This window comes from Engystomops pustulosus, unplaced genomic scaffold (assembly GCF_040894005.1).
Source record: "Engystomops pustulosus unplaced genomic scaffold, aEngPut4.maternal MAT_SCAFFOLD_87, whole genome shotgun sequence".
NCBI classification, from domain to species: Eukaryota; Metazoa; Chordata; class Amphibia; order Anura; family Leptodactylidae; genus Engystomops; species Engystomops pustulosus.
This window is the reverse complement of record NW_027284974.1, coordinates 120,294-139,257: the sequence shown is the minus strand read 5'-3', so window position 1 is coordinate 139,257 and position 18,964 is coordinate 120,294. Positions and strand designations below refer to the sequence as shown.

Genomic DNA, 18,964 nt, shown 5'->3' with positions numbered 1-18,964 from the left:
GACCTATGGCTGTACCCATGTTCTCTGAGAGCACAGAGATCCTACCTGAGAGGAGCAGCTTGTACTTCTGCTCGTAGAACTTCTTAGAGGCTGTATGTGTCACCTCGCAGCGGAGTAACGCCTCATGGTCACTGTCCTGGGGGATGAACCTCAGACTGGTGGAACAGGTGAATAGAAAGTCCTGTCCAATCTCTAGATCTGATGTGGTGATGGCGTCTCTGGGAAATGTGCTGAAGTCTTTATACCACTTCACTCTGATGTCTGGGGTGAATCCGGATATAGTGACTGTAAACACGGCTTCCTTCCCCGAGACGGGTCTCTCCGGCCGCACAGTTATAGCTGATAATGTCGGGGCTTTATCTGCAACAAGAGACCAAGAAAGGACAAGGTTATTCCATCCACCTTTGCACCGGGCGAGGAGACATCACAAGCACATCACCCATTTCCTGAGTCGCAGCTACAACTGTACCCCTCTGTTCCCCAGCGTCCCCCCAGGCTGACTTACCTGTCCACACTCCTGCTTCGGCTCCGGCGCTTCCTGGGGCATGCATGCACCGGCTCCCAGAGATTTATAGGGCTAGCTCATCGTTAATTGGCGCTGGTCACGTGTCACTTTGATAAGTAGCCAGCCCCTTCCTCTGCCTAAGAGTAAAGCTGTCTCCAAAACCCTGTGCGCTCATACTGATCTCCTGTTGTGACCCCGATTCTGTTCCTGACTTTGCTCCTCTGCTCCTGTGCCGTCTGCCCTGACCTCTAGGCTGTCCACAACTCTGTCTCAGCCTTACGACTTTGTACCTCGCCTTGGCCACCACCGCAAGTAAAGTTGCGTCCGTGGAACAACCTGGTACCACACCGCAGTAAATCCAACCTGCTTTGCGGCGGCTCTGGTGAAAACCGGGTGCCACTTAGACTTTGGTCCCAGGTGTTGGCTTACATCATCGCTAGCAGTGGTTCACTGGGTTCACTGCTGGATATTCTGGCTGATATTATACACAGGGGCCGCCCTCATCTCAGAACCGCCATTTTCACAGCATATTTTCTGTAGATGGTGACACAGAGGCAGATTTACTTACCCAGTCCATTCGCGATCCAGCGGCGCGTTCTCTGCGGAGGATTTGGGTCTTCCAGCGATTTACTAAGGTAGTTCCCCCGATGTCCACCAGGTGTCCCTGCTGCCCTGAATTCCGTTGGAGTGCACTGAAGTTCACCAAGCTTTCCTGGGTGCAGGTTTTTTTAAATACTGCAGTTTCTCCGGATCTGACAGGTTTTTCGACGGCAACGCCCCCGATTTCCGTCGCGTGCAAGCCGGCGCCAATGCGCCACAATCCGATTGCGTGCCCCGAAATCCCGGGGCAATTCAGGGAAAATCGGCGCAAATTGGTAATATTCGTGTAACTGATCGGAAAAACACGATTCGGGCCGTTAGTAAATGACCCCCACAGTGTCCAATGTTAGTAAATGACCCCCACAGTGTCCAATGTTAGTAAATGACCCCCACAGTGTCCAATGTTAGTAAATGAAATCTCCTTACATTTTACTAAAATCCTAGAAATACCAGAGAAAATCAGAGCAGCATATTTTATCAGGGCAGAGGTCGACCTCCAGCACATGTCCTGACCAGTTATTATCTGCCGGACTGGACATAATGGTTCCTTGCTGATTATCTACCTTTTATATTGGGCATTTGTACAGTTTAACTTCATTCAAGCCTAAAGTTGAGCTATCTGCAAAGGAAATCTACTGTCTGGATCATTCATAGTAAAGCAGCTCCACTGGCAGAGCCCTCTTTGCACCCTGGATCTCTGCCGGAAATTTATTTTTCATGAAAATCATGTTTTAGCTGCAAATTCATGGGGGGCATTACCAGAGCCCCACGAATCTCCTGGTGACTGGCAATTACAAGCCCTCGCAGTGCCCTCGCTGCCTCCTGCCATAGGCGGCTGAATACTATTCCAGCGCCTGAGACGACCGTCCCTTAAACCAGCGGAGTAACAGAGTTACTGGGCATGAATAAAATGTAGCTCGACTGTGACGGGAGGGGAAAAATAAGCGACTCATCAGTGCTTGTATAAGACGGAATACAACATGTTTATGTGTCTTTATTAGAGATGAGCGAACATACTCGTCCGAGCTTGATGCTCGGTCGAGCATTAGGGTACTCGAAACTGCTCGTTGCTCGGACGAATACTTCGCCCGCTCGAGAAAATGGCATCTCCCGCCGTTTTGCTTTTTGGCGGCCAGAAACAGAGCCAATCACAAGCCAGGAGACTCTGCACTCCACCCAGCATGACGTGGTACCCTTACACGTCGATAGCAGTGGTTGGCTGGCCAGATCAGGTGACCCTGGAATAGACTAGCCGCTGGCCGCGCTGCTCGGATCATTCTGTCTCTGGATGCCGCTAGGGAGAGAGCTGCTGCTGGTCAGGGAAAGCGTTAGGGTGTTCTATTAGCTTACTGTTAGGCAGGAGTGATTCTCCAAGAACCCAACAGCCCTTCTTAGGGCTACAATAACGTTCTACTTTTTTTATTTTAATTTGCATCTAGTACCATTTTGTGAGGAATTAGCAGGGGGACTTGCTACCGTTGTGTTTAGCTCTTAGTGACGCACATATCCATAGCAAAGACCGAAGTGGGAAAATTTAGTAGGGGTTGGATTTCAATTAGGCACTAACTCAGTGTCATCTCATCTGGCATAGTAGTGTGCTTTGATACTTGGCTAGAAAATAGCCATAGCAATAGGATAGCATTGTTTGGTTTTAAAAACTCAAAAAAAAAACAAAAAACACAAAAAAAAACAAAAAACACAAAAAAAAACAAAAAAAAGTTAAAAAAAAAATAAAGTTATAACTCTCATTTTAAAAATGTTTAACCCCAGGGCTAGGGGTAGAGGACGAGGGCGGGGACGTGGGCGTCCAACTACTGCAGGGGTCAGAGGCCGTGGTCCTGGGCGGGGTGAGACACCACCTGCTGATGAGGGAGCAGGGGAACGCCGCAGAGCTACACTCCCTAGGTTCATGTCTGAAGTTACTGGGACTCGTGGTAGAGCACTGTTGAGGCCAGAACAGTGCGAACAGGTGATGTCGTGGATTGCTGACAATGCTTCTAGCCATTTGTCCACCAGTCAGTCTTCCACGCAGTCCACCCATGTCACCGAAATCAGCACTCCTCCAGCTCCTGCACCTCAGCCTCCTCCCCCCCAGTCTGCCCCCTCCCAGGAAAATTTGGCATTTGAACCGGCATACTCTGAGGAACTGTTTTCTGGACCCTTCCCACAGTCACAAACCACTTGTCCGGTTGCTGCTGAGCAATTTTCCGATGCCCAGGTTTTCCACCAGTCACAGTCTGTGGGTGATGATGACCTTCTTGACGTAGTGGAAGTGTGTAAAGAGGTGTCCGACGATGAGGAGACACGGTTGTCAGACAGTGGGGAAGTTGTTGTCAGGGCAGGAAGTCCGAGGGGGGAGCAGACTGAGGGATCGGAGGATGATGAGGTGACAGACCCAAGCTGGGTTGAGAGGCCGGGTGAACACAGTGCTTCTGAGACGGAGGAGAGTCCTCGACCAGAACAGGTTGGAAGAGGCAGTGGTGGGGCCAGACGGAGAGGCAGGGCCAGAGCTGGTGCATCAGCGCCAAATGTGTCAACTAGTGAAGCTCCCGTGGCGAGGGCTCTTGCGGCGAGGGCTAGATCTTCAGAAGTCTGGAGGTTCTTTAAGGAAACACCGGATGACCGACGGACTGTGGTGTGCAACATTTGCCAAACCAGGCTCAGCAGGGGTTCCACCACTACTAGCTTAACTACCACCAGTATGCGCAGGCATATGAATGCTAAACACCCCACTCAGTGGCAACAAGCCCGTTCACCTCCGGCCGTGCACACCACTGCTCCTTCCCCTGTGTCAGCTGCTAGTCAGCCCCCTGCCCAGGACCCTGCCACAAAAACCCCATCGTCGCCTCCACGATCCTCCACAGCATCCACCAGCGTTCAGCTCTCCATACCCCAGACGCTGGAGCGGAAACGCAAATATAGTGCAACCCACCCGCACGCCCAAGCCCTTAATGTGCACATCTCCAGATTGCTTAGCCTGGAGATGCTGCCCTATAGGCTAGTAGAGACCGAGGCCTTTCGCAACCTCATGGCGGCGGCCGCCCCTCGGTATTCGGTCCCCAGCCGCCACTACTTTTCCCGATGTGCCGTCCCAGCCCTGCACCAGCACGTGTCAGACAACATCATCCGTGCCCTGACCAACGCCGTTTCTGACAAGGTCCACCTGACCACGGACACGTGGACGAGTGCTGCCGGGCAGGGCCACTATATATCGCTGACGGCACATTGGGTTAACTTGGTGGAGGCTGGGACCGAGTCTGACCCTGGGGCTGCTCATATACTGCCGACGCCGAGGATTGCGGGGCCTACCTCGGTCCAGGTGTTTCAGGCCTACTATGCCTCCTCCTCCTCCCACCCCTCCTCCACCTCCTCCTCCGAACTACCATCCGTGGGCACGGCGCCATCAGTCGGTAGCTCTAGGCACAGCAGCAGTGCCGTCGCTAAGCGACAGCAGGCGGTGCTCAAACTGCTGAGCCTAGGCGACAAAAGGCACACCGCCCAAGAGCTATTACAGGGCATCACGGCGCAGACTGATCTGTGGCTGGCACCGCTGAACCTCAAGCCGGGAATGGTTGTGTGTGACAACGGCCGTAACCTGGTGGCGGCTCTGCAACTCGGCAGACTGACACATGTGCCATGCCTGGCCCATGTGTTAAATCTGATAGTTCAGCGTTTCCTCAAGACATACCCCAATCTGTCTGATTTGCTCACGAAGGTGCGCCGCATCTGTGCGCATTTCAGGAAGTCCAGCCCAGATGCTGCCACTCTCAGGGCAGCGCAGCGCCGCCTCCAACTGCCCGCTCACCGACTGTTGTGCGACGTGCCCACGAGGTGGAATTCAACATTAACCATGTTATCCAGAGTTTACCAGCAGCGCAGAGCGATTGTAGACTGCCAGATGTCAACTTCCACCAGAACTGGTAGTCAGGTCAGTCAGCTTCCTCAAGTCTACAATGAGGAGTGGACGTGGATGTCTGATATCTGTCAGGTGCTGAGTAACTTTGAGGAGTCAACACAGATGGTCAGTGGCGATGCCGCCATCATCAGCCTCACCATCCCGCTGCTTGGCCTGTTGAAAAACTCTCTGATCAGCATGAAGTCGGAAGCTTTGCGCTCGTCACAAGAGACAGGGGAAGAATATTCCCTTGTTGATAGCCAAAGCACCCTCAGGTCTGTTTCTCAGCGCATATCGGAGGAGGTGGAGGTGGAGGAGGATGAGGAGGAAGAGGAGGAGAATGTTGGCGAGACACAAGAGGGGACCATTGTTGAGTCCTTCACTGTTCAGCGTGTATGGGCAGAAGAAGAGGAGTTGGAGGAGTTGGAGGAGGAGGAAATGGACAGTCAGGCCAGTGAGGGGAGTGAATTCTTACGCGTTGGTACTCTGGCGCATATGGCAGATTTCATGCTAGGCTGCCTATCCCGTGACCCTCGCGTTCAAAGAATTTATTCCAGCACCGATTACTGGGTATTCACTCTCCTGGACCCACGGTACAAGCAAAATCTTTCCACTCTCATCCCTGCAGAGGAAAGGAGTGTGAGAATGCATGAATACCAGCAGGCCCTGGTGCACAAGCTGAAACAGTATTTCCCTTCTGACAGCGCTAGCGGCAGAGTGCGTAGTTCTGCGGGACAAGTAGCGAGGGAGAGTAGGCGAGCAGGCAGCTTGTCCAGCACTGGCAAGGGTACGCTTTACAAGGCTTTTGCCAGCTTTATGTCACCCCAGCAAGACACTGTCACCTGTCCCCAGTCTCGGCAGAGTAGGGCTGATCTTTACAGAAAGATGGTGAGGGAGTACGTAGCTGACCATACCATCGTCCTAAATGATCACACAGCTCCCTACAACTACTGGGTTTCAAAGCTGGACATGTGGCACGAACTGGCGCTGTACGCCTTGGAGGTTCTTGCCTGCCCTGCCGCTAGCGTCTTGTCCGAGCGGGTTTTCAGTGCAGCTGGTGGCATCATCACCGATAAGCGTACACGCCTGTCGACTGACAGCGCTGACAGGCTGACGCTTATTAAGATGAATAAAGGCTGGATTTCTCAGGATTTCCATTCTCCACCAGGTGAAGGAAGCTCAACCTGAATAATTTATGCACTCCTCCTCCTCCTCATTTTCCTCCTTCTCCTCCTCTTTGTACACTAAAGCAGAGGAAACTGGCTATTTTTTGACAGGGCCCACTGGCTCTAGCTATAGTACTTCATGCATTTAATTTTTCTGGAGGGCCACCTACCCGGTCCTCTGTTTGAAACAATTTTTGTGAGTGCCACATACAGGCACTCAATCTATTCCATTTTACTGGAGGGCCACCTACCTGCTCCTCTGGTTTGAAAAATTTTTGGGACTGCCACATACAGGCACTCAATCTATTCCATTTTACTGCAGGGCCACCTACCTGCTCCTCTGGTTTGAAACATTTTTGGGACTGCCACATACAGGCACTCAATCTATTCCATTTTACTGGAGGGCCACCTACCTGCTCCTCTGGTTTGAAAAATGTTTGGGACTGCCACATACAGGCACTATCCAAATTAAATTGTCTCCATAGCAGCCTCCACACGTTGTCTCCATTGCTACCTCCAAAAGTCGTCCATATAGCTGCCTCCATACATCGTCCCCTTATCAAACGAGGTGTGTCAGGCAGAAATTTGGGTTGTTTTCATGGATTCCACATCAAAGTTGTTAACTTTGTCGCCACCCTGCTGTGTTATCCACAAAATATACTGGCAAACTTTTACCATTTAGGGATATTATTTCAGCGCTTCTTGCGCATCTGTTTACATTCCCCTCACCCGCCATATCCTAAACTTATAAGAACGCTACTACACTTGATCTTATACAAAAGGTTCTTAGAAGTGCTGTTTGGGGAGTAGCCTAGAGACAGGGGCTTGGATTGGCGAAAGCTCGCCTGGCAGCGGAGCGCCAGCTCCATCCCAAGATCCAACTAACATAGTTTTAACTGCAGCACCTTTAATCTACTACTAGTTCACTGCCTCCATAATAATAATAATAATAATCTTTATTTATATAGCGTCATCATATTCTGTAGCGCTTTACAAATCATAGGAAACAAATACAAATGTAATGTAACAGAGCACAACATTTGTATGGAACAACAGGAGTGAGGTCCCTGCTCGCCAGAGCTTACGGTTTATGAAGATGATGGGGTAACACGAGGTAAAAGAATATTTAATGGTCAAGCCATTCTTCTTAGGGAATAGAAAAAAATATAATAAATGGAATTGCTGTCGCTTGAAACACTCAGCCGTCATCTTATATACCAGGTCCAGGGTGAATGGGACTGCAGAGAAGTCTGGTGCCTGTTGGTTGCTGGATAACAGATGGGAGGACGACACAGGACGGGTTAGTAGAAGAGTTAAAACTTCATGCAGTTAATGAGTGTTATAGGCTTGCCTAAAGAAATGGGTTTTAAGAGCACGTTTGAAACTTTGGAGGTTAGGTATTAGTCTGATAGTCCGGGGCAGAGCATTCCATAGAATTGGTGCAGCTCTAGAGAAGTCTTGGAGACGCGAGTGGGAGGTCCGCACTAGGGTAGAGGTTAATCTAAGATCACTGGTGGATCTAAGAGCACGGGTTGGGCGATAGACTGAGATAAGAGAGGAGAGGTAGGGGGGTGCAGCATTATACAGAGCTTTATGGATGAGGGTTATTATTATTTTAAACTGTATTCGAAAGGAGACTGGCAGCCAGTGCAGCGACTGGCATGAACTGTAAGCATACATGGTCCCCTTATCAAACGAGCTGTGTCAGGCAGAATTTTGGGTTGTTTTCATGGCTTCCATGTTAACTTTGTCGCCACCCTGCTGTGTAATCCACAAAATATACTGGCAAACTTTTATCATGTACCGATATTATTTGAGCGCTTCTTGCTCACCTCCTTTGGTTCCTCTCTGACACCCATTGGTTTGAAGCCTGAGTCCATTTAGGGTATGTCGCCATGAGGCTCTCTAGCCTGCTGCCGCTGCCTCTGCATGCCGTCCCCTATAGTGTCAGGGTCAATTATTGGATGTTTTAGATGCTATCTAGCCTCATTCGGTCACTCTGTCATGGCCATGCTGTTGCCCATAATTTTGGCATAATGGTGCGATTAAGCAGCCTCAGAGGCATCCATGCATGCTGCCCCTGCTGTTTCCTGTCCATTTCCGTGGTGTTTCCATCCTTTTCTGAGGTTCCCAGGTGTTTGGCCAAGCTTCCCTGTGCAGAGCCTTGGTCCCCTTGAAAAATGCTCGAGTCTCCCATTGACTTCAATGGGGCTCGTTATTCGAGACGAGCACTCGAGCATCGGGAAAAGTTCGTCTCGAATAACGAGTACCCGAGCATTTTAGTGTTCGCTCATCTCTAGTCTTTATTATTGATGCAGAACGTGACTTACCTGGCAGATGTACATAATGTTTCTTGCTGTGTGGCACACCCTTGTGTGTCACGTTGCAGGAGTAGGATCTCCCATAATCCAGAGCTGTAGCAGTTATCTGGAGGGAGCAGGATACTGACCCGTCCTTCTCAGTGATTCGCTTCTCTGCTCCTTCCCCCTTCTCCAGAGGTTTCTCACCCTTTAACCACTTCACCGCCATGTCCCTAGGATCACAGTCACCAGTCACCTGACAGCGGAGAGTCACAGACTGTCCATAGTGGGGGTCTCTGGGGTCACTGGTGATCTCACTGAGGATTGGGGAATCTGAGAAGACATCAATATTATATGACCAATATATCCATTTAAAGCATAACTGTAAAGTTAAAGTGATTTTATGCCTACGTTGTGCTGCTCACCCTTTTCTTTTCAATGTTCTGGCATCTGAAAGTAATTGACAAAAATCTTTCTCCCCAGAGGTAAAGTGAGTGGAGACTTATGTCTGTCTGTCTATGCCCTCAAGCTGAGGCCAGTTAGCTTGCCCACACATCCCATCATGCATTGTGTTCTCTCTCAAAGTCATTCAGCACTAAATCCATTTAGTTTCCACTGAATATTGCACAGTGCAAATACAGGATCTATATGGTGACAGCCTGGCAGCTTCCATCACATGGAGGAGCAGGGAACATGTAATAAGTGTAGAAATCATTAGTACACTAGTTACATGCAGGCTATAGCCTGTGCTGTGTGAGCACTAACGGTTAATAGCTTCTCTGCACAGAGTGGATACTGTCGATGACAAGATGGGGGGAGGGAGCAGCATGAGGTGCAGTGAGACAGAGAAAGTTCTGTAGACTGGGATTGAGGGACTGATAGGGAACAGGAGAGATCTTGTACCTCACTATTCTGTGCAGGGGACATCTGTCCTAAACACATCAAGTGCAGCTACATACACAGAGGGTTCTTTCACATACCTTCTCCTGGAATCACCAGCCCTTCCCCCACCCATGAAACCGACTGATAAACAAAGAGGAGAGGATACTACAGTATGAAAAGGGGCTGCCAGGGGGGCACAGTATGACAGGGGGCTGCTGGGAGGGCAAAGTATTAAGGGAGCCGCTGTGGGCGCCACAGTACGAAAGATTATTGGAGGTGATATTGGGTGCAAGTATGGCTCCCCGTCCTGTAATTTCACACAGGTCGCATGCTGTTGGCTCTGAATAGGATAGGCTGTAGTGAGGTGACACAGGACATTGTTCCCAATGCAATGTAAGTAAATGTGCCCCAATATGTACTATGTGCAGTCCCCTGCGTAGTGTGCAGTGGGCACCAGATTCTGGATTTCTGGTGCACGTTCTTTATGAATCTGGCGCCCCCTGCACTGCACCACTTTTTTCGAATGCAACTTTACCATGGGGCGTGCGACACAATTCTGTTGGACTTCGCATGTTAAACGTGGCGCACGGTCTTCAGTGCAGGAATTTGTGCCGCATGGTGACTAGTGCAGGGTGTGAGAGTTCTTCTCTCATGTGCAGGGTGAGACAGATTTTAATACTGTGCACAGTCTCCCATTACCTGGCGCACCATGCACTCCTCCAGAAGTCTGCACCAGATTTTTTGGCTGCACCTTTAACATACAGCATGTGACACAATTTGCAGTAATAAATGTTTCGCAAACTCAGGCTAAGCAGTAACAGCCACTTCAGGTAACCAGACACAGAGCAGCGGCGGCACAAAACTGGCGCAGACACTTTAAAATTACAAGTACAAGATACAAAGACCTTCTATCAGCACAAAGTCACCAGAAAACAATAATAGATCCGGCCCCAGTGACCATTCCCTCCCGGTACATGACTGGTGTGATAATTACCTCCCAGGACCATCCTGAATGTCCTCTCTATAGTCTTTCCATAGTGGATCAGCTCCATCCGGAAATCCTCCTCATGACATCCGGGATCTGCAGGAAACTTCACCTCTATTGTTCCCCCAAATGTCCGAGACTCTGGATCTTCAACAATATTCCTTCTGCACTTGTCTCCTGATATCCGGGTTATCCCCTTATACCAATAGACCTGCAAGTCTTTACCATGCAAATCACTCACACCACAGGATAACGTCACCTCTTCACCGAGCTGAGGAGATGGAGGATCACAAGAAATCTCCGTAATACTGGGCTCAGAAACTGCAAGAGAAGAAATATACAGGAACTTATACAGTACAGTATGGAGTCAGCCACGTGTGATATAGAATAACAGAGGAGTCATATACAGTACAGTATGGAGTCAGCCACGTGTGATATAGAATAAGAGGGGTCATATACAGTACAGTATGGAGTCAGCCACGTGTGATATAGAATAACAGAGGGGCCATATACAGTACAGTATGGAGTCAGCCACATGTGATATAGAATAACAGAGGGGTCATATACAGTACAGTATGGTGTCAGCCACGTGTGATATAGAATAACAGAGGGGTCATATACAGTACAGTATGGAGTCAGCCACATGTGATATAGAATAACAGAGGGGTCATATACAGTACAGTATGGAGTCAGCCATGTGTGATATAGAATAACAGAGGGGTCATATACAGTACAGTATGGAGTCAGCCACGTGTGATATAGAATAACAGGAGTCATATACAGTACAGTATGGAGTCAGCCATGTGTGATATAGAATAAGAGGGGTCATATACAGTACAGTATGGAGTCAGCCACGTGTGATATAGAATAACAGAGGGGTCATATACAGTACAGTATGGAGTCAGCCACGTGTGATATAGAATAACAGGAGTCATATACAGTACAGTATGGAGTCAGCCACGTGTGATATAGAACAGAGGGGTCATATACAGTACAGTATGGAGTCAGCCACGTGTGATATAGAATAACAGGAGTCATATACAGTACAGTATGGAGTCAGCCACGTGTGATATAGAATAACAGAGGGGTCATATACAGTACAGTATAGAGTCAGCCACGTGTGATATAGAATAACAGAGGGGTCATATACAGTACAGTATGGAGTCAGCCATGTGTGATATAGAATAACAGAGGAGTCATATACAGTACAGTATGGAGTCAGCCACGTGTGATATAGAATAACAGAGGGGTCATATACAGTACAGTATGGAGTCAGCCACGTGTGAAATAGAATAACAGAGGGGTCATATACAGTATAGCATGGAGTCAGCCACGTGTGATATAGAATAACAGAGGAGTCATATACAGTACAGTATGGAGTCAGCCACATGTGATATAGAATAACAGAGAGGTCATATACAGTATAGCATGGAGTCAGCCATGTGTGATATAGAATAACAGGAGTCATATACAGTACAGTATGGAGTCAGCCACATGTGATATAGAATAACAGAGGGGTCATATACAGTATAGTATGGAGTCAGCCACGTGTGATATAGAATAACAGAGGGGTCATATACAGTACAGTATGGAGTCAGCCACATGTGATATAGAATAAGAGGGGTCATATACAGTACAGTATGGAGTCAGCCACGTGTGATATAGAATAACAGAGGGGTCATATACAGTACAGTATGGAGTCAGCCATGTGTGATATAGAATAACAGAGGGGTCATATACAGTACAGTATGGAGTCAGCCACATGTGATATAGAATAAGAGGGGTCATATACAGTACAGTATGGAGTCAGCCACGTGTGATATAGAATAACAGAGGGGTCATATACAGTACAGTATGGAGTCAGCCATGTGTGATATAGAATAACAGAGGGGTCATATACAGTATAGCATGGAGTCAGCCACGTGTGATATAGAATAACAGAGGAGTCATATACAGTACAGTATGGAGTCAGCCATGTGTGATATAGAATAACAGAGGGGTCATATACAGTACAGTATAGAGTCAGCCACATGTGATATAGAATAAGAGGGGTCATATACAGTACAGTATGGAGTCAGCCACGTGTGATATAGAATAACAGAGGGGTCATATACAGTACAGTATGGAGTCAGCCACGTGTGATATAGAATAACAGAGAGGTCATATACAGTATAGTATGGAGTCAGCCACATGTGATATAGAATAACAGAGGGGTCATATACAGTACAGTATGGAGTCAGCCACGTGTGATATAGAATAACAGAGGGGTCATATACAGTACAGTATGGAGTCAGCCACGTGTGATATAGAATAACAGAGAGGTCATATACAGTACAGTATGGAGTCAGCCACATGTGATATAGAATAAGAGGGGTCATATACAGTACAGTATGGAGTCAGCCACGTGTGATATAGAATAACAGGAGTCATATACAGTACAGTATGGAGTCAGCCATGTGTGATATAGAATAACAGAGGAGTCATATACAGTACAGTATGGAGTCAGCCACGTGTGATATAGAATAACAGAGAGGTCATATACAGTACAGTATGGAGTCAGCCACATGTGATATAGAATAACAGAGGGGTCATATACAGTACAGTATGGAGTCAGCCACGTGTGATATAGAATAACAGGGGATATATACAGTACAGTATGGAGTCAGCCACGTGTGATATAGAATAACAGGGGATATATACAGTACAGTATGGAGTCAGCCATGTGTGATATAGAATAACAGGAGTCATATACAATACAGTATGGAGTCAGCCACGTGTGATATAGAATAACAGAGAGGTCATATACAGTACAGTATGGAGTCAGCCACGTGTGATATAGAATATGAGGAGTCATATACAGTACAGTATGGAGTCAGCCACGTGTGATATAGAATAACAGAGGAGTCATATACAGTACAGTATGGAGTCAGCCACGTGTGATATAGAATAACAGGAGTCATATACAATACAGTATGGAGTCAGCCACGTGTGATATAGAATAACAGGAGTCATATACAGTACAGTATAGAGTCAGCCATGTGTGATATAGAATAACAGAGGGGTCATATACAGTACAGTATGGAGTCAGCCACATGTGATATAGAATAACAGAGGGGTCATATACAGTACAGTATGGAGTCAGCCATGTGTGATATAGAATAACAGAGAGGTCATATACAGTACAGTATGGAGTCGGCCACGTGTGATATAGAATAACAGAGGGGTCATATACAGTATAGCATGGAGTCAGCCACGTGTGATATAGAATAACAGAGGGGTCATATACAGTACAGTATGGAGTCAGCCACGTGTGATATAGAATAACAGAGAGGTCATATACAGTACAGTATGGAGTCAGCCACGTGTGATATAGAATAACAGAGAGGTCATATACAGTACAGTATGGAGTCAGCCACGTGTGATATAGAATAACAGAGGGGTCATATACAGTACAGTATGGAGTCAGCCACGTGTGATATAGAATAACAGAGGGGTCATATACAGTATAGTATGGAGTCAGCCACGTGTGATATAGAATAACAGAGGGGTCATATACAGTACAGTATGGAGTCAGCCACGTGTGATATAGAATAACAGAGGGGTCATATACAGTACAGTATGGAGTCATCCACATGTGATATAGAATAACAGAGAGGTCATATACAGTACAGTATGGAGTCAGCCACATGTGATATAGAATAACAGAGGGGTCATATACAGTACAGTATGGAGTCAGCCACGTGTGATATAGAATAACAGAGGGGTCATATACAGTACAGTATGGAGTCAGCCATGTGTGATATAGAATAACAGAGGGGTCATATACAGTACAGTATGGAGTCAGCCACATGTGATATAGAATAAGAGGGGTCATATACAGTACAGTATGGAGTCAGCCACGTGTGATATAGAATAACAGAGGGGTCATATACAGTACAGTATGGAGTCAGCCATGTGTGATATAGAATAACAGAGGGGTCATATACAGTATAGCATGGAGTCAGCCACGTGTGATATAGAATAACAGAGGAGTCATATACAGTACAGTATGGAGTCAGCCATGTGTGATATAGAATAACAGAGGGGTCATATACAGTACAGTATAGAGTCAGCCACATGTGATATAGAATAAGAGGGGTCATATACAGTACAGTATGGAGTCAGCCACGTGTGATATAGAATAACAGAGAGGTCATATACAGTATAGTATGGAGTCAGCCACATGTGATATAGAATAACAGAGGGGTCATATACAGTACAGTATAGAGTCAGCCATGTGTGATATAGAATAACAGAGGGGTCATATACAGTACAGTATGGAGTCAGCCACATGTGATATAGAATAACAGAGGGGTCATATACAGTACAGTATGGAGTCAGCCATGTGTGATATAGAATAACAGAGAGGTCATATACAGTACAGTATGGAGTCAGCCACGTGTGATATAGAATAACAGAGGGGTCATATACAGTATAGCATGGAGTCAGCCACGTGTGATATAGAATAACAGAGGGGTCATATACAGTACAGTATGGAGTCAGCCACGTGTGATATAGAATAACAGAGAGGTCATATACAGTACAGTATGGAGTCAGCCACGTGTGATATAGAATAACAGAGAGGTCATATACAGTACAGTATGGAGTCAGCCACGTGTGATATAGAATAACAGAGGGGTCATATACAGTACAGTATGGAGTCAGCCACGTGTGATATAGAATAACAGAGGGGTCATATACAGTATAGTATGGAGTCAGCCACGTGTGATATAGAATAACAGAGGGGTCATATACAGTACAGTATGGAGTCAGCCACGTGTGATATAGAATAACAGAGGGGTCATATACAGTACAGTATGGAGTCATCCACATGTGATATAGAATAACAGAGAGGTCATATACAGTACAGTATGGAGTCAGCCACATGTGATATAGAATAACAGAGGGGTCATATACAGTACAGTATGGAGTCAGCCACGTGTGATATAGAATAACAGAGGGGTCATATACAGTACAGTATGGAGTCAGCCATGTGTGATATAGAATAACAGAGGGGTCATATACAGTACAGTATGGAGTCAGCCACATGTGATATAGAATAAGAGGGGTCATATACAGTACAGTATGGAGTCAGCCACGTGTGATATAGAATAACAGAGGGGTCATATACAGTACAGTATGGAGTCAGCCATGTGTGATATAGAATAACAGAGGGGTCATATACAGTATAGCATGGAGTCAGCCACGTGTGATATAGAATAACAGAGGAGTCATATACAGTACAGTATGGAGTCAGCCATGTGTGATATAGAATAACAGAGGGGTCATATACAGTACAGTATAGAGTCAGCCACATGTGATATAGAATAAGAGGGGTCATATACAGTACAGTATGGAGTCAGCCACGTGTGATATAGAATAACAGAGAGGTCATATACAGTATAGTATGGAGTCAGCCACATGTGATATAGAATAACAGAGGGGTCATATACAGTACAGTATGGAGTCAGCCATGTGTGATATAGAATAACAGAGAGGTCATATACAGTACAGTATGGAGTCAGCCACGTGTGATATAGAATAACAGAGGGGTCATATACAGTACAGTATGGAGTCAGCCACGTGTGATATAGAATAACAGAGGGGTCATATACAGTACAGTATGGAGTCATCCACATGTGATATAGAATAACAGAGAGGTCATATACAGTACAGTATGGAGTCAGCCACATGTGATATAGAATAACAGAGGGGTCATATACAGTACAGTATGGAGTCAGCCACGTGTGATATAGAATAACAGAGGGGTCATATACAGTACAGTATGGAGTCAGCCACGTGTGATATAGAATTACAGAGGAGTCATATACAGTACAGTATGGAGTCAGCCATGTGTGATATAGAATAACAGAGGGGTCATATACAGTACAGTATGGAGTCAGCCACGTGTGATATAGAATAACAGGGGATATATACAGTACAGTATGGAGTCAGCTACGTGTGATATAGAATAACAGAGGGGTCATATACAGTACAGTATGGAGTCAGCCACATGTGATATAGAATAACAGAGAGGTCATATACAGTACAGTATGGAGTCAGCCACGTGTGATATAGAATAACAGAGGGGTCATATACAGTACAGTATGGAGTCAGCCACGTGTGATATAGAATAACAGGAGTCATATACAGTACAGTATGGAGTCAGCCACGTGTGATATAGAACAGAGGGGTCATATACAATACAGTATGGAGTCAGCCACGTGTGATATAGAATAACAGAAGTCATATACAGTACAGTATCGAGTCAGCCACGTGTGATATAGAATAACAGAGGGGTCATATACAGTACAGTATGGAGTCAGCCATGTGTGATATAGAATAACAGAGGGGTCATATACAGTACAGTATGGAGTCAGCCACATGTGATATAGAATAAGAGGGGTCATATACAGTACAGTATGGAGTCAGCCACGTGTGATATAGAATAACAGAGGGGTCATATACAGTACAGTATGGAGTCAGCCACGTGTGATATAGAATAACAGAGGGGTTATATACAGTACAGTATGGAGTCAGCCACATGTGATATAGAATAACAGAGGAGTCATATACAGTACAGTATGGAGTCAGCCATGTGTGATATAGAATAACAGAGGGGTCATATACAGTATAGCATGGAGTCAGCCACGTGTGATATAGAATAACAGAGGGGTCATATACAGTACAGTATGGAGTCAGCCACGTGTGATATAGAATTACAGAGGAGTCATATACAGTACAGTATGGAGTCAGCCATGTGTGATATAGAATAACAGAGGGGTCATATACAGTACAGTATGGAGTCAGCCACGTGTGATATAGAATAAGAGGGGTCATATACAGTACAGTATGGAGTCAGCCACGTGTGATATAGAATAACAGAGGGGTCATATACAGTACAGTATGGAGTCAGCCATGTGTGATATAGAACAGAGGGGTCATATACAGTACAGTATGGAGTCAGCCACGTGTGATATAGAATAACAGAGGGGTCATATACAGTACAGTATAGAGTCAGCCACGTGTGATATAGAATAACAGAGGGGTCATATACAGTACAGTATGGAGTCAGCCATGTGTGATATAGAATAACAGAGGAGTCATATACAGTACAGTATGGAGTCAGCCATGTGTGATATAGAATAACAGAGGAGTCATATACAGTACAGTATGGAGTCAGCCACATGTGATATAGAATAACAGAGGAGTCATATACAGTACAGTATGGAGTCAGCCATGTGTGATATAAAATAACAGAGGAGTCATATACAGTACAGTATGGAGTCAGCCACGTGTGATATAGAATAACAGAGGGGTCATATACAGTACAGTATGGAGTCAGCCACGTGTGATATAGAATAACAGGAGTCATATACAATACAGTATGGAGTCAGCCACGTGTGATATAGAATAACAGGAGTCATATACAGTACAGTATAGAGTCTGCCATGTGTGATATAGAATAACAGAGGGGTCATATACAGTACAGTATGGAGTCAGCCACATGTGATATAGAATAACAGAGGGGTCATATACAGTACAGTATGGAGTCAGCCATGTGTGATATAGAATAACAGAGAGGTCATATACAGTACAGTATGGAGTCAGCCACGTGTGATATAGAATAACAGAGGGGTCATATACAGTATAGCATGGAGTCAGCCACGTGTGATATAGAATAACAGAGGGGTCATATACAGTACAGTATGGAGTCAGCCACGTGTGATATAGAATAACAGAGAGGTCATATACAGTACAGTATGGAGTCAGCCATGTGTGATATAGAATAACAGAGAGGTCATATACAGTACAGTATGGAGTCAGCCACGTGTGATATAGAATAACAGAGGGGTCATATACAGTACAGTATGGAGTCAGCCACGTGTGATATAGAATAACAGAGGGGTCATATACAGTATAGTATGGAGTCAGCCACGTGTGATATAGAATAACAGAGGGGTCATATACAGTACAGTATGGAGTCAGCCACGTGTGATATAGAATAACAGAGGGGTCATATACAGTACAGTATGGAGTCATCCACATGTGATATAGAATAACAGAGAGGTCATATACAGTACAGTATGGAGTCAGCCACATGTGATATAGAATAACAGAGGGGTCATATACAGTACAGTATGGAGTCAGCCACGTGTGATATAGAATAACAGAGGGGTCATATACAGTACAGTATGGAGTCAGCCATGTGTGATATAGAATAACAGAGGGGTCATATACAGTACAGTATGGAGTCAGCCACATGTGATATAGAATAAGAGGGGTCATATACAGTACAGTATGGAGTCAGCCACGTGTGATATAGAATAACAGAGGGGTCATATACAGTACAGTATGGAGTCAGCCATGTGTGATATAGAATAACAGAGGGGTCATATACAGTATAGCATGGAGTCAGCCACGTGTGATATAGAATAACAGAGGAGTCATATACAGTACAGTATGGAGTCAGCCATGTGTGATATAGAATAACAGAGGGGTCATATACAGTACAGTATAGAGTCAGCCACATGTGATATAGAATAAGAGGGGTCATATACAGTACAGTATGGAGTCAGCCACGTGTGATAT

At 46.0% G+C, this 18,964-nt stretch overlaps 1 protein-coding gene across 2 annotated transcripts in view; it reads right to left on the bottom strand.

Moving 5' to 3' along the window:
- Positions 1-18,964, bottom strand: part of LOC140106909 (uncharacterized) — a 77,583-nt gene that overhangs the window by 1,048 nt on the left and 57,571 nt on the right. For both annotated transcript variants that reach the window (XM_072131548.1, XM_072131547.1), the window contains exons 8-10: positions 10,343-10,654; positions 8,497-8,799; positions 46-360 (exon numbers count right to left, since the gene is read on the bottom strand). In XM_072131548.1, coding sequence (XP_071987649.1) covers positions 46-360; positions 8,497-8,799; positions 10,343-10,654 — 930 coding nt within the window. The remainder of the gene's footprint in view (positions 1-45; positions 361-8,496; positions 8,800-10,342; positions 10,655-18,964) is intronic.